The following is a 14,590-nucleotide window of genomic DNA, read 5'->3' as shown; positions in this document are numbered from 1 at the left end:
CATCTATATACACATACATACACACTTTAATGGCATCCCAGTCTTACTTCATGGGGTTCAATATTGAGTTGGCCCACCAGTTTGTTGCTCCTGTTTGTGTGTGTGCGCATCAAGGGATTAAAAGGATTAACCACTTTAGCTCTGGAAGCTTTTACACCTTAATGACCAGGCCATTTTTTTGTAATACGGCACTGCGCTGTGTGACGCTGTATCCAAATAAAATTGATGTCCTTTTTTCCCCCATAAAAAGCTTTTATTTTGGTGGCATTTGATCACCTCTGTGTTTTGCGCTATAAACAAAAAAATTTTTTTTTACTTTCTGCTATAAAACATACTAGTAATGGTGGCAATCAGCGATTTTTAGCAGGACTGTGACATTGCAGCGAACAAACGCTACACTTTTTGGAAACCAGTGCTAAAAATATGCAGCACTGTTACTGAACATTGCCAGGGAAGGGGTTAAAATCAGGGGCTTTCAAAGGGTTAAATGTGTCCCTAGGGGGTGCTTGCTAACTGTGGGGGAGGGGGTTGTTCTGACTGGGGGACAACAGAACCGTGTTCTCTATCTTCTGCCTCGTTAGAATGGCGATCTGCCTAGTTTACATAATCAGGCCGCTGTTCTCGCTCTCTTGGGAACATTGGGTCCCCCAGACCAACGGATTGGTTTCCCCCTCTGTTCAATCAGCGCACGATCGCGCCCCTTAGTAGATATTGGACGAAATGATGTACAGGTACACAATTTCATGCAATAGAGCAGATCTGCTGCAGTACATGTACGTTAGGCGGTCGGCAAGTGGTTAAAGCACCACCTAGTGGGCAGTTTAAACAGGTTAGAATTCACAGTACATATCTGGCCACATGCAAAATAATATACATTCCACTGAGGGTAGCAAATCAGGGCCAATTGAGGGGCTCACATGGCTGGGGGAGACGTTCCAGGACCCCGATTTGCTACCAATTTTTGGCATGACTGGGACACCTATGTAGATTATTTTGCATGTGGCCAAACATGTACGGTGAGTTCTAATGTGTTTTTTAAACTGCCCACTAGGTGGCGCTTCAATCCCTTTCAATACAGGCACACAGGAGCAGTAGGGGGGAAATGAATGCAAAGATAGGAATCGCACCACATTCTTGTTCACCCGCATGCGATTCTTTGCACTGCTATTTGTGGCCATTCATTTTGTATTGACACAAATCACACTGCAACGTATCGGTTTTTGTAACGGGAGCATTTGGGCGAGTACAGATACTCGCTCAAATGCTTGATATCAGTATCTGTGCAACCCTATCTAAAAGACACATGGAATCTTGTGAAAATTGATGGCAAGATGAAGGCAGCATGTTATTAGAAAATACTGGCACAAAATTTGCATTCTTCTGCACGAAAGCTGCACATGGGACACTCTAAACACAAGGCCAAATTGACCCTCCAGTAGTTACAGCAGAAACAGGTGAAAGTTCTGGAGTGGCCTTCAGTCTCCTGACCTTAATCTCATCAAGCCACTCTAGGGAGATCTCAAACATGCGGTTCATGCAAAACGACCAAAGACTTTGCATGACCTGGGGGCATTTTGCCAAGCAGAATGGGAAGCTATGCCACTTGCAAGAATTTGGGTCCCAATAGACAAATAATACAAAAAAAAATGCACATTGTTATTGGTGCTGAAGGGGGCAATGCACAGTATTAAGAACTAAAAGTATGCAGACTTTTGAACAGGGATCATTTAATTTGTTTACTTGTCGCCATGTTTTGATTTAGGATTGTGCCATTATGCTACGACCTAGAGTTGAATATGAATCCCAAAAGAAATAAGGCCTCATGCACATTGGTTTCTTGTAAAGCGTTATAAACTCAAATATGCTCCATTTTTCAAAACAGTCTAGGTGAGTTTATTAGCGTTTAAAAGAGTTTGGGAGTTTATTAATTTCATTGGCCAGAATTGTTATTTATTCTGGCCATTGTAATAAAACAGCACTAGTGCTATCGGTGCCAAGAGTTTGAGAGTTTAGCTTTTTTTTGTGGTCAGAACTTCCCCTCTCAAACACTATTTTAGGGCATTTATAAAACAGCCTATAAACTCCCCTACTGATAAAAACGTCCATGTGTGCATGGACATGTAGGATAAAGAGGGGAGTTTAAGGGTAGCAAAAAGAATGCCCAAACTCAAAAACATGGGTTTAACAGCAGCAAAAGAAATGCGTTTTGCCTACCTACTCATGCTCGCTCTAAAGATTGGTACATACTGTACAGTCGTGGCCAAAAACTTTGAGAATGACAAAGATTAATTTTCACAAAGTCTGCTTGCTTCAGTGTTTTTAGATCTTTTTGCCAGATGTTATTATGGTACGCTGAAGTATAATTACAAGCATTTCATAAGTGTCAAAGGCTTTTATTGACAATTACATTAATTTGTATGCAAAGAGTCAATATTTGCAGTGATGACCTTAATTTTTCAAGAACTCTGCAATCTCCGGCCTAGTATGCTGTCCAACCTCTAGGCCACATACTGACTGATGGCAGCCCATTCTTGCATAATCGATGCTTGGAGTTTGTCAGAATTTGTGGGGTTGTTTTTGTTCACCCGCTTCTTGAGGACTGACAATTTCTGGGATGTTTCCTGGCCATGGACCCAAAATTTCAATGTTTTGTTCCCGAGCCACTTCGTTATCACTTTTGCATTGTGGAAAGGTGCTCCATCATGCTAGAAAAGGCATTGTTCGTCACCAAACTGTTCTTGGATGGTTGGGAAGATGTTTTTGTACCACTTTTTTTTTTTCACAGCTGTGTTCAAAATTGTGAGTGAGCCCACTACCTTGGCTGAGAAGCAACCCCACACACGGTCTCAGGATGCTTTACTGTTGGTATGACACAAGATTGATGGTAACACTCACCTTTTCTTCTCAGGACAAGGTTTTGTTCCGGATGCCCCAAACAATCAGAAAGGGGATTCATCAGAGAAAATTACTTTACCCCAGTATCAGTCTGTCCCTGATGATTTTTCCTGGAGAGAAGTGGCTTCTTTGTTGGTATTCTTGACACCAGACCATCATCCAAATGTCTTCGCTTCACTGTGCATGCAGAGGCACTCACACCTGCCTGCTGCCATTCCTGAGCAAGCTCTGCACTGGTGGTTCCCCCGATCCCACAGCTGAATCAACTGTAGGAGATGGTCCTGGCACTTGCTGGACTTTCTTGGGCACCCTGAAACCTTCTTCATAAATGCAGGGGAAATGTTTTATTATGAGATTAAAGTGGGTGTAAATCCTCACATATACCCAGTGAAGGGAACAGCCTCAGGTGCTACACAGAGATCAAACAAATCTCCCTACATAAGTTTTACATCTATATCTGCTGTCGTAAGCTTGCTACATTCTTTAGAATGTGCACATAGTATTATAATTTTTTCTTCCTGTACAGCAAGTCTTGGCATACAATGTGCGATAGCCAATTGGAGGAAAGGCACCCCCTCCCTCCACATAGGCAGAGGGAGGAAGGAATTGCAGAGCTGTGCTGTGAATAGACCAGCTCTCTGCTAATCCATTTATAGCACCCACCCCGACACAAATTTCAGGCTGGTTTCATCTGGGTTGTCGGATAACTTGTCAGAAGTTATCATGCTGATAACAGAAGAACGGAGCAGCCGAAAGACACAGGACTTAGGGCTTTGGCGAGCGAGATAAGAAAACACAACAGATATATGTGCTTAGGTCGAATTTCATGAATCAGGTTTACATCCACTTTAAGTTAATTTTCATGGCAAAGAAAGACTTTGCAATTAATTGCAATTCTTCTGATCACTCTTTATAAAATTCTGGCGTATATGCAAATTGCCATCATAAACACTGAGGTAGCAGACTTTGTGAAAAATTATATTTGTGTCATTCTCAAAATCTTGAGCATAACTGTATTATATATATATATATATATATATATATATATATATATATATATATATATATATATATATATATTTACATGCTCTTTTCTGAAATTTCCGGGACCGAAACACAATGTGTCAAATATGTCACAAATTTGACTGCAAATGTGAAAATGTACATTAACACCATATTCTTGCCTACAGTGGAACTCTGGCAAGCATACCGTCAATGCCAGTTTAATTTATTTTTACCCCATATACCTTTTCACTTTCATACAGGAGATCCTTTAAATGCTCTTTGATCCAGTGGCACACTACAGCACCTCACCTCTCTATACGTTGCTACAGAATGGCTTGCTGGACGATCCGTTGCACATATATTTACAGAGGTCTGAGATAGTCCATTCTGTTCTTTTTCAGGAGTCTCTGTTTCAGGCCAGGTGCCCATGTTTTCCCCTTCTGGGGAACGATTCTTCTGCGGCGATGCAAAGGGGTTGTAGTCACCACTTACGTTGCGATGAGGCTGAGTGTTGAACTCCGTGTCGAAGGAAGAGAGCTGCTGGGTAACACCCAGGAGGCCACCAGCTTCCACGCTCAGAATAACCCAGATGACATCTGAAAGAAATATAAAGATGGTAAAGTCTAATGAAGTCCAAAATAAATCAATCATAAGATATGAAATATATATATATATATATATATTCTCATAAGTAGTAAAATAAATGTTTCAGTCTTCATAATGATCTATTTTAGAAAACTCCACCTTTCAAGCAGGGCTGACATGATGCAGCACGAGTAGCAAAGTTTAAAAACTGCAAGGGGAACTTCACAGTTACGGGTCTTCACAGTGAAGTGCCAAGGCAACCATCATTTAAATTGAGGTCTGTTTCCAAATTTAAAAAAAATAAGCGTAGGTGATATTTAACCACTACAATACCGGGCACTTTCGCCCCTTCCTTCCCAGCCCAATTTTCAGCTTTCATCAGTCTCGCACTTTCAATGACAATTACGCGGTCATGCTAAACTGTACCCAAATTAAATTTTTATCATTTTGTTCGCACAAATAGAGCTTTATTTTGGTGGTATTTTTTGCGATATAAGCGCAAAAAAGTGGAAATTTGGGAAAAAAACTATTTTTTCTTTTTTCTATTTTAAAAGAAAACCAATAAAATCTAATTTTGTCATAAATTTAAGGCAAAATGTATTCTGCTACATGTTTTTGGTAAAAAAAATTCCGTTAAGTGTATAATAATTGGTTTGTGTGATCACGGACATATGTACGCAAATAATCATGTACAGATGTGTGCAGGTGATCACGTACATATCTGTGCAGATAATCATTGGAACATGTGATTTTAGTGGGACATATGTGGGGGACATGTGTTTTTTTTATTTGGGGACATGTGTGTTTTTGGGAAATGTGTGGTGACATGTGTATTGTGATGACATGTGTGTTTACACTGTGTGGTGATCAGTTAGTAAAAAGCTGTAAAAACAGCTCATACTTACTGATCACCAGCCGGCTGCAGCGATCTGCTCTCCTCTCCTCTCCTCAGCGATGACTTCTGTGTGAGGAGTGGAGGAGCCGATTGCCTAGCAACCGTCTGTTTGTTTACATCACATGACGGGCGTGATTGGACACGGCCGTAATGTGATCAGGAGGGCCAATCACAGAGCCCTCCTGCCAATCCGAGATGTGCCGTGTCTGGGTGACATGAGCAGAAGTAGAGCGTCTGAACGTCCTCTCAGAAGTAGAGAGCTCCCACCCGGCCGTATATGTACATTGGCTGGGTGGGAAGTGGTTAAGATACTATATGGGATTTTCCAACTTACAAAATAAGAGGTTCAGAGCAATGACAACTGAAACCAGTGAAGAATAACCCACAGAATATTAAATTGTAAACTATCAAATTATCAAAGAGGGAAGGGCAGGGGGTGAGGGAATGGAGATAAGGGAGAGGAAAAAAGAAAGGGCAGGGGGTGAGGGAATGGAGATAAGGGAGAGGAAAAAAGAGAGGAGGGAAGAGGAAAAAAAAAAGGGGGGGGGTGTAGATGAAAAAGAGGGAAAAAAAAGGTGGGGAAGAAAGGGGAGGAACCAATGCTAAGGTCTTATATAAGTGGAGCTATCAATGAGCATCAAGCATTTAACCAATATCAGTAAAATAGTTAGCGCTCAACACTGGGGGCAATGATATGTATCATAAAACTAAATTGTTAGTCTCGGTAGCGTTTTGCTTTAAGCTTCATGTACATGGGACGTTTTTACAACCTCTCCCGAATGATTTAACTTGACAAATATTAACATTAAAATGTCAGTTTTGACACGTTTGCATTTAGAAGCATTTTTTTTTCTCCAAAATAGCCAAAAATGACAAATGCCTGTAAAGGGAAAGCGGCTAAAAGCGAGTTACCACATTTTTAGAGGCATATCAAGCGCCAAATGCTTCTACCCAGCTTCTGAACCCATTTTTTTGCGTTCAAAAAAAAAAAGAAGACTCTAAACTCAACTGCTTAGAAATGACTGTAAACAACCCAGTATACCTGTACTGATAAGATAACAGAGGAGAGTTCAGGAGCAGTGGAAAAAAATGCCCAACTGCTCCTAAACGTTCGTATAGCACAAGCAGTGTACATGAGGCCTTAAGGAGTATTGGAATAAGTAAGATGAAGAAAAAATGAAAACTTATTTTGCTCACCTCCGAAATACAAGCCGGTAGCAGTACACATTCTCCACTGTCCCTGGTACATGCCAGGCTGATTAGGGCTGCACATTGGCACACTGACATCTGTCATTTCCTGCGTGTCTAAAGAACGCACCAATACCATATTTACATGGCCAAACTGATCACCTCCCACATACCGCAGACATACACCTGGGGGCCATGCTTCAGATCCTAGGAGAAGAAAAAAAAATTAAAAACTTAAAGCTGAACTCAAGGCAGATATTAAAATTAGTGAGGAATACATCATCATTAACTGTCTTTTTTTAAACACAAGCTGTGTGTAAGTACCTGAATTTGACCCAATATCAGCCACTTGCAGACCCTGTACAGAGGAACAAACATTCCATTTATGTGCTGACAAAAAGCATGTCGATAAGAGGAGAGTGACCAGAGTGACGAGAGTGACGAGAGTGACAGAGAGAGAGTGTGACAGAGAGAGAGAGAGAGAGAGAGAGAGAGAGAGAGAGAGAGAGAGAGAGAGAGAGAGAGAGAGAGAGAGAGAGAGAGAGAGAGAGAGAGAGAGAGAGAGAGATGAGATTCTTACTCTGCTGCTTCTCCTTGTACAGTCTGGGGAGGGTGCAATGACCTGGGCTCAGAGGAAGTGGGTTGATTGATGCTAGCCATCAGACTGTGGCAGAAGAAAAAAAAAAAAAAAAAGTACTACGGGGGAAATCTCTAAACTGAAGGTGAATATTGTAGCCAAAACTGGTTTTAAAATGTGTATGCATGTCAAAAAAAAAAAAAAAAAAAAAAAAAAAAAAAAAAGGACTCCCTCACCACCAGGTTTCAAACAAGGTACCCAAAAAATAAAACAAGCTTGAACTAAATACTCAAAAGCTTTTGGGGTCTAAAAAAATGAAAATAGAAGGGTGAGATAGTTTGGTACACCGAGGCTCATCCCAAATGTTTTAGTCCTTGCATTAAAAGACAACTGCACTAACCTATCAGCTTGATATGACTAAAAACATTTTCATTCAAGTCAAAACGAACTCAAACGACTCATACCGTCATAACTAGTAATCTCCACATTGTCACGCGGTAAATAACTGTAGTGTTCCAATGATGAAATATTAATATAATGTATGACAAATGAATGCGGTTAGTGAAAATCTTTATGTGGGTATATAAAGTTAAACAATATATGTACCTTACACAACCTCAATTCCAAAAAAGTTGGGACACTGTGTAAAAATCGTCATAAAAACAACAAATCAACAATTTTTAAATCAACATAAAAACAGAATGCAAGGACAAATCTCAAACCCATATTTTATCTACAAGAAAACATCTCAAAGGTTTCAAGTGAGAAAATATCCCTTTGTAAGGGGAAAAAAAAAAAAAAAAGTAATTTTGAAATTGATGGCAGAAACATGTCTCAAAAATGTTGGACAGGGCAGCAAAAGGCTGGTATTAACAAGGAAGAGCAATAAAACATTTTGCAATTAAATTAGGTTATTGCCAGGTCAGCAACATGTTTGAGTATAAAAAGAGCATCTTGGAGAGTCAGGGTGTCTCAGAAGTAAACATGGGTCGAGGTTCCAGCAATCTGGGAAAAGCTGCATCTAAAAATTGTCAAACAATTTCAGAATAATGTTCCTGACTGTAAAATTACAGACTTTAAATACATCATCATCCACAGCAGCCTTTTTTAACCAGGGTGCCCCTTGAGGTTTCTTCAGAGGTGCCTTGGCAAAATTGCCTAAGGGCCAGTTCATACCATTGAACAGTCTGGATGCGTGCCAGGTGCTTTTCTGCATGCACTTTTTTGATGTGGTCCCGTGCTTTTCCCCCCTTTTTCTTAACCTTAAATAAGGATAAGTGTGTTGCAGTGCGTTTTTGGCACATTAAAGGTGCATTTTTGATGCATTTTACAGCGTTCCAGTACAGTCTAGGAAAAATGCAGCATGTTCTACTTTTTTTTCTGGAACACACTGGAACTGCAAGTACTGGTGTGAACTATGCCATTGAAAACCATATACCTTCCTCTCCATGCGTTTTTGATGCAGAAAAACAAACAAACAATGGACTGCATGTGGTGTGAACTAAGAGCCAGTTCACACCATAGAAAAGCAGTCCATATGCTCTTCTGCATGCATGTTTTTGATGCGTTCCAGTTCGTTTTTGGTGGGTTTAGGTGCGTTCCAGTGCGTTTTTGATGCTTTCTCAGCATTCCAGTACAGGAAGAATGCAGCATGTTCTACTTTTTTTCTGGAACTGGAACACACTGGAACTGCAAGCGCTGGTGTGAACTATGCCATTGAACCCCAATATTATCTACTTTACAAGCGCATTTGATTCAGAAAAAAAAATGCACTAGACTGCATGTGGTTTGAACTGGCTCTAAAAGTTCATCAAAAACCGTATACAAGCCAGCAGGTGCATCAAGCCTGCCTTTTATTTACACAAAGCCACAGGTTTTCATTATGCACCATTGCAATTTTCTAGACACTGGCATCCCAACAACCAATGATGTTATCAGTTAATAAGGAGAAGGTCTGTTGTCTCCACAGCATCCTTGACCAGCCTATGCCCCTCTCCCTCGGCACTGTGGTCAAGTAAGCTGACCAATTATGAGAAATTAAGGGAGAAGAAAAACATATGATCACTAGTCAGTACCAGTGTGCAAAAGTGTATTTTCTTTGGAAGAATAAATCACCCCTAATGTTGGGTGTCCTACATGTGTGGATGTTGCTGCATTATGTGAAACTATTAGAACAGTTTTTTACATTTTATAATAGGGTGCCTCGAGAGACTGTCCATAATTTTAAAAAGGTGCCTCAACTGAAAAAACATTGAGAAACATATCATCAACAGTACATATCATCAAGTGTGGAAGAAGAGGGGAGGCTACACTGTGGTAAACAGGGCCAGGTCTCAACTTTTATGGAGATGTGTTGCTGCCATCAGTTTCAAAATGACCTTATTTTAGTCCTAAAAATAGTAAAAAACAGAAGAAAGGGACAGATAGGGTAGGGGGTATAGATATACATTCAGTGCGACTGTGGTTTTCCACAACATAGATGAGCTCAAGTGGTAGAAGGAAGTTCACCAGTGTGAGGTCATCATGAGATCTGGACCATCTACACCGATATTGTTCCGGCTGTCAATTCTAGGTTGTTCTGCTCATCCTTTAGCAATTCTATTCAATAGTCTATCCGATGCAGAGTAGTGTACCCAGACATGCTACAGTAACTTGTGTTCATCTCAGTCCATTTTCTCAGTTTAAACATTTAATATGTTTTCTATTTTCTGCTGTGAATAAAATCATTGCATTCTGTTTTTTGCAGATTTTACAGTGTCCCAACTTTTTGGGGAATTGGGGTGGCACAGTGGTGTAGTGGTTAGCACTCTCGATTAGCAGTAAAAAGGGTCGCTGGTTCAAATCACAACCACGAAACTACCTGCCTGGAGTTGGCATGTTCTCCCTGTGCCTGTGTGGGTTTCCTCTGGGTACTCCGGTTTCTTCCCACACTCCAAAGACATGCTGGTAGGTTAATTGGCTTCTGTCCAAAAATTGTCCCTAGTATATGAATGAGGATCTTGGATTGTGGGCTTTTTGAGGGTAGGGACCAATGTGAGTGTGCAATGTACAGGGATAGGGACAATTGTAGACACTCCCTAAGGCTGAACTGGATGGACTGGTGTTTTATTCAACCTTATTAACTATGTAACTATGGGGTTTTTACTTCCTTATTGCAGGGGGTGACATTGCCATCTTTCGAAATTCTGGGGAAAGCGGAGGGCCCCAAATATTGCAAGATGACCCACCAGCACAGTGTATTCTTTCACAGGATTCAAGTTACTCAGCACTTCCTCAGATTGTTTGCCTATACTGGATTTTTATCTGTTAGAAATTTAATCAGCCCTGCCAACTCTCTGTGTGGACTAAAGAACACCTCTCATTTATATAATGGAGTAGAACAGACGGAGGGGAGTTATTCTGTAATCCTAAAGTACTTCCTATCCCAGGGTAACAACATTGCTCCTTTATATATTCACCAGGATAAGGGAGCACCATCATCATAGGACAAAAAGGGTGTTAGTAGCAGGATCAACAAATGAATAAAGGGGGAAAAAAAAAAAAAACTCAAAACATCTAAGGACTGGTAAGTAGGGATGCACTGAAAATGGAAATTTATCAGCGAGTACGGGTACCAATGCTTTCGGTCAAGTACTCGCCGATACTTTGTGGTGCAATTTGCGTCCATACAAAATGAATGGGTGCAAATCGCACTGCAAAGAATCGCATGTTTTTTGAACAGGAATGCAGTGCAATTCTTGTCCAAATTGCATTTGATTTCCCCCACTGCTGCAGTGTGTGAGAACCCACTAAAGAAAGCAAAGTGCCATATAGTGTAGCAATCGGCAATTTATTAAAACATCATACCAACTCACAAAGTGAATATCTAGTAAAGTCCTTATCTGCGTGTCCCCATCCTGCCGATGATAGCAAACCATGGCTGCTGGAGGTGAATGAGGCTGCTCTGTGCAAAACCAATGCACAGAGCAGGCAAGTATAACATATTATTTATTTAAAAAAAACACCATTAGTATGACTTTAATAAATGCCCTGGCACCCGCACCTGAAAAAAAACTCGCAGGACTTTTGGCAAATAATCATAGGCTAACCTGTGTTTTGAACCCTCCAAGTTTTAGTAAACTGGGTGTCTGGGGGAACAGACTCGCCTTCACCAATAGTTACATCTTCTACAAAAGACATGCAAGGGATGTTGACATTTGGACTCTCAAAGTCATAATATGCTCCGATTGCTGCCTGTAGGTTCCTGAAAGATACAAAAAGTACACATTTTTTTTTTAAAAGAAAATGCAACTAATAAACCACAATACAAAAAAGAACACAAATTTTTTTTATAAATTAAAAAACACAAAGCATCTTTCTCAAAAACTGACACATTTTCAACCCAAACTGCTTGGGTTGAAAGAGAGCCCACTTTAATGACCTGTCTTAAATAAATCATAAGCTTGACGAATTTATGTTGCTAGGATGGGCTCAAGAATGCGTATTTTGATTATGAAAAAAATAAGCTTGGCAGTGGTGTGAAAAAAAACTCCAGGTATGATTTTTATTCCAGATACATCAGTCCAACGTAAGCATGCATGTCTCATATCGCTGTGTAAGCTACTACAGTGATAGCAGATTCCCTTGTGCAGGAAAAACATTGCAGCTTACCAGTAATATGTGGCAATTAATGGCACAACTACAGCACTAAGAGGACTGCTTGGTGCAATTTGCAGGGACTGAACCTACTCAGTTAGTCTCCACTGCTTTGATTATTCAGCATACTACCGCTTTGATAGTGGTAGATAGTCCCCTGGGTATGGAAGGTGCAGGCGTTCAGTAAATCCAATAAGCCTTTCCCCACTTATGCATTCATTTCAGCAAGTTTTGGGTTTCACCGTGTACAGTCCAATCTAGTGTAACACAGCGTATCTGGAATTGGCCAAACTCCAACATGGCCGTAGGTGGAGGGAGTTCAGAATCACGCACTTACATCACATTGCGGATGGCTCCCTAAAGGCCTTTTCTGATTGGCAGAACAAATTTGGTCTGTCACAATGTTTTTCTACTATCTGCAGCTACAACATGCAGTCAAGGCTCAGGATAAAAGCAGCTACTATATTAGGCGTCAATCCCCAACTCAAATTTAATACGATGCAGAACACTACGACTACTAAGGGGTTAATTTCTAAATGTTATACCATGCTACTAGTTAAAGAGGAAGTAAACCTTGATGGGTTTTACTTCCTTCTTTGTTCCCTGTAAAGTAAGGCTTACCTGTAGGTAAAAGTGGTGTAACAGGGTTTACAACCACTTTAAGGATTCACTACTGTTTTCTTTGTATTGCATTTTATTACTTAAGTTAGCAAGGCATATTACTTACAGAGTTATTTTTCGTGTGCGTTATCCTGTACATTTTATACATTTTTACATGCGTTAATCGAGGTTAATTTAATTTTGCCATTTGCGCGGTTTTACTTTTTGGTTTTGCGTTTTTCCCTATTTGCTAATAAAAAATAAAAATAAAAAATCAACCAAAGCACCCAAACAACGCTCAAAAATGCACATAGAAAGGCAAAAAAAAACAAAACTGAAAAACCACTCAAAAACACAACACTCAGATGTGAATGCATCTGAGTAGTTCATTTGTAGTTCATGCAAGATAACTGTTTTTAGCTCAGTCCACAGAAAGTTACAGGAACACAAGATTTCAGGCAGGCTCTACAGGTATTCATTTGTATTTGCATACATTGCCACAGGTCTAATACATTAAAATATTTGCCATTGATGCAGCTACTGCTCTAGTTATCCACCTGTGTGGATCACTAAGAGCTCATGCATACTACAGCTCAAAGTGCAAAGAAGCTGCTACTACAGGCTTTTGTACTTTTTCAAGCTCTCATTTTTTCTGCCTGGAAACTCTCCTCTACGATAGCCAAAGTGTCCATGCACACTATGGCTTTTTTAGGAGTTTACAGGCATATGCTCTTAGAAGCTTGAAAACACGCAAAAATAAAAATAGAAAAAAAAATTGCTGAGGGGAGGGCATGTGGAAAAAAGAAAAGCATTTGCTCAAAAAAGATCAATAACAACATGAAAGAGTCCAAAAAATTACAGGCTTTTTAAAACTGAAATAAGAGCTCCAATGCCTGTAAAATTCAGCTTTTGTTGAGCTGCGCTGAGCCCAAAAGAAAAGAATCAGGAAACGCAAACATGGACCCAAATATACCCAACGAGCCCTTGAAGGGCAAACATGTTGACAAGCTGCAATATACATTACATATCTGGACATATATAACATACAGAAAGAAAATACCAGTGTAGATGCACATCTATGTCAGGTATCTGCATTATGAAAAAAGTTTACAGTCTGCAAGTTTAAGACATAAATTGGAGTGGAGAAGCTTATTAACCACTTCAGCCCCAGAAGATTTGGATGCTCAATTACAAGGCAATTTTTGCGATACGGCACTGCATTGCTTTAACTGACAAATGCGCGGTCATGTGACGTTGAACACAAAATAAATGCCCTTTTTTCCCCACAAATAGAGCTTTCTTTTGGTGGTATTTGATCACCTCTGCAGTTTTTATTTTTGCTCTATAAACAAAAAGTGGTGGACAATTTTGAAAAAAAAATAAAAATAAATACAATATATTTTACTTTTTGCTATAATAAATATCCATTTTTTTTTTTTAAACAAAAATTTCTTCCTCAGTTTAGGCCGACTTGTATACTTCTACATTTTCTATTTATTTTTTTTAAACAAAAATATCGCAACAAAATGTACATTGATTGGTTTGTGCAAAAGTTATAGCGACATAAGAGATAGATTTATGGCATATCTATTTTTTTTTATACTAGTAATGGTGGTGATATGCGCTTTTTATCAGGACTGCGATAATTCGGTGGACAGATTGGACACTTGACACATTTTTGAGACCATTGACAACTATACAGCGATCCGTGCTATAAAAATGCACGGATTACTGTATAAATGTCACTGGCAAGGAAGGTGTTAACACAAGGGGGCGATCAAGGGTTTACCTGTGTTCCCTCACTGTATTCTAACTGTAGGGGGGATAGGAATGACTAAGAGAAGAGAGAGATCGGTGTTCATAATAAGCCCTTGTACACGCGGTCGGAGATTCCGACAACCAAATCCGTCGGATTTTGTCTGTCGGATTTTGTCCGAAACTGTTGCATACACAAGGTCGGACAAAGTTGTCGGAAAATCCGATCATTCAGAACGTGATGACGTAATTTCATTACGATGGGACTACGTTCAGGCTAGTAGCCAATAGCTTTGATGTAGGAATTTAATCTGAGCATGCGTGGCACTTTGTCCGATTGGAATTCTCTACACATGATCGGAGTATGTCCGATCGGAGCATTTTGTCGGAAAATATTTCCGGCAAGTTGGAGAATTTGGTCCGACAGATATTCCGACGGAAACAGTCCGATGCAG

At 40.0% G+C, this 14,590-nt stretch overlaps 1 protein-coding gene across 5 annotated transcripts in view; it reads right to left on the bottom strand.

The window, feature by feature from the left end:
- Positions 1-14,590, bottom strand: part of ILRUN (inflammation and lipid regulator with UBA-like and NBR1-like domains) — a 69,141-nt gene that overhangs the window by 17,023 nt on the left and 37,528 nt on the right. For 2 of the 5 annotated variants that reach the window (XM_077481435.1, XM_077481437.1), the window contains exons 2-4: positions 11,234-11,388; positions 6,578-6,775; positions 4,210-4,496 (exon numbers count right to left, since the gene is read on the bottom strand). In XM_077481435.1, coding sequence (XP_077337561.1) covers positions 4,210-4,496; positions 6,578-6,775; positions 11,234-11,388 — 640 coding nt within the window. Of the gene's footprint in view, positions 1-4,142; positions 4,497-6,577; positions 6,776-11,233; positions 11,389-14,590 lie in introns of all 5 variants that reach the window. The other 3 variants (XM_077481438.1, XM_077481439.1, XM_077481436.1) reach the window with 2 other exon arrangements.

Source organism: Lithobates pipiens, unplaced genomic scaffold (assembly GCF_037356315.1).
Source record: "Lithobates pipiens isolate NorthernLeopardFrog02 unplaced genomic scaffold, aLitPip1_a1.2 Scaffold_16, whole genome shotgun sequence".
NCBI lineage: Eukaryota > Metazoa > Chordata > Amphibia > Anura > Ranidae > Lithobates > Lithobates pipiens.
The sequence above is the reverse complement of the archived record's forward strand: the minus strand, read 5'-3'. Positions and strand labels throughout refer to the sequence as shown.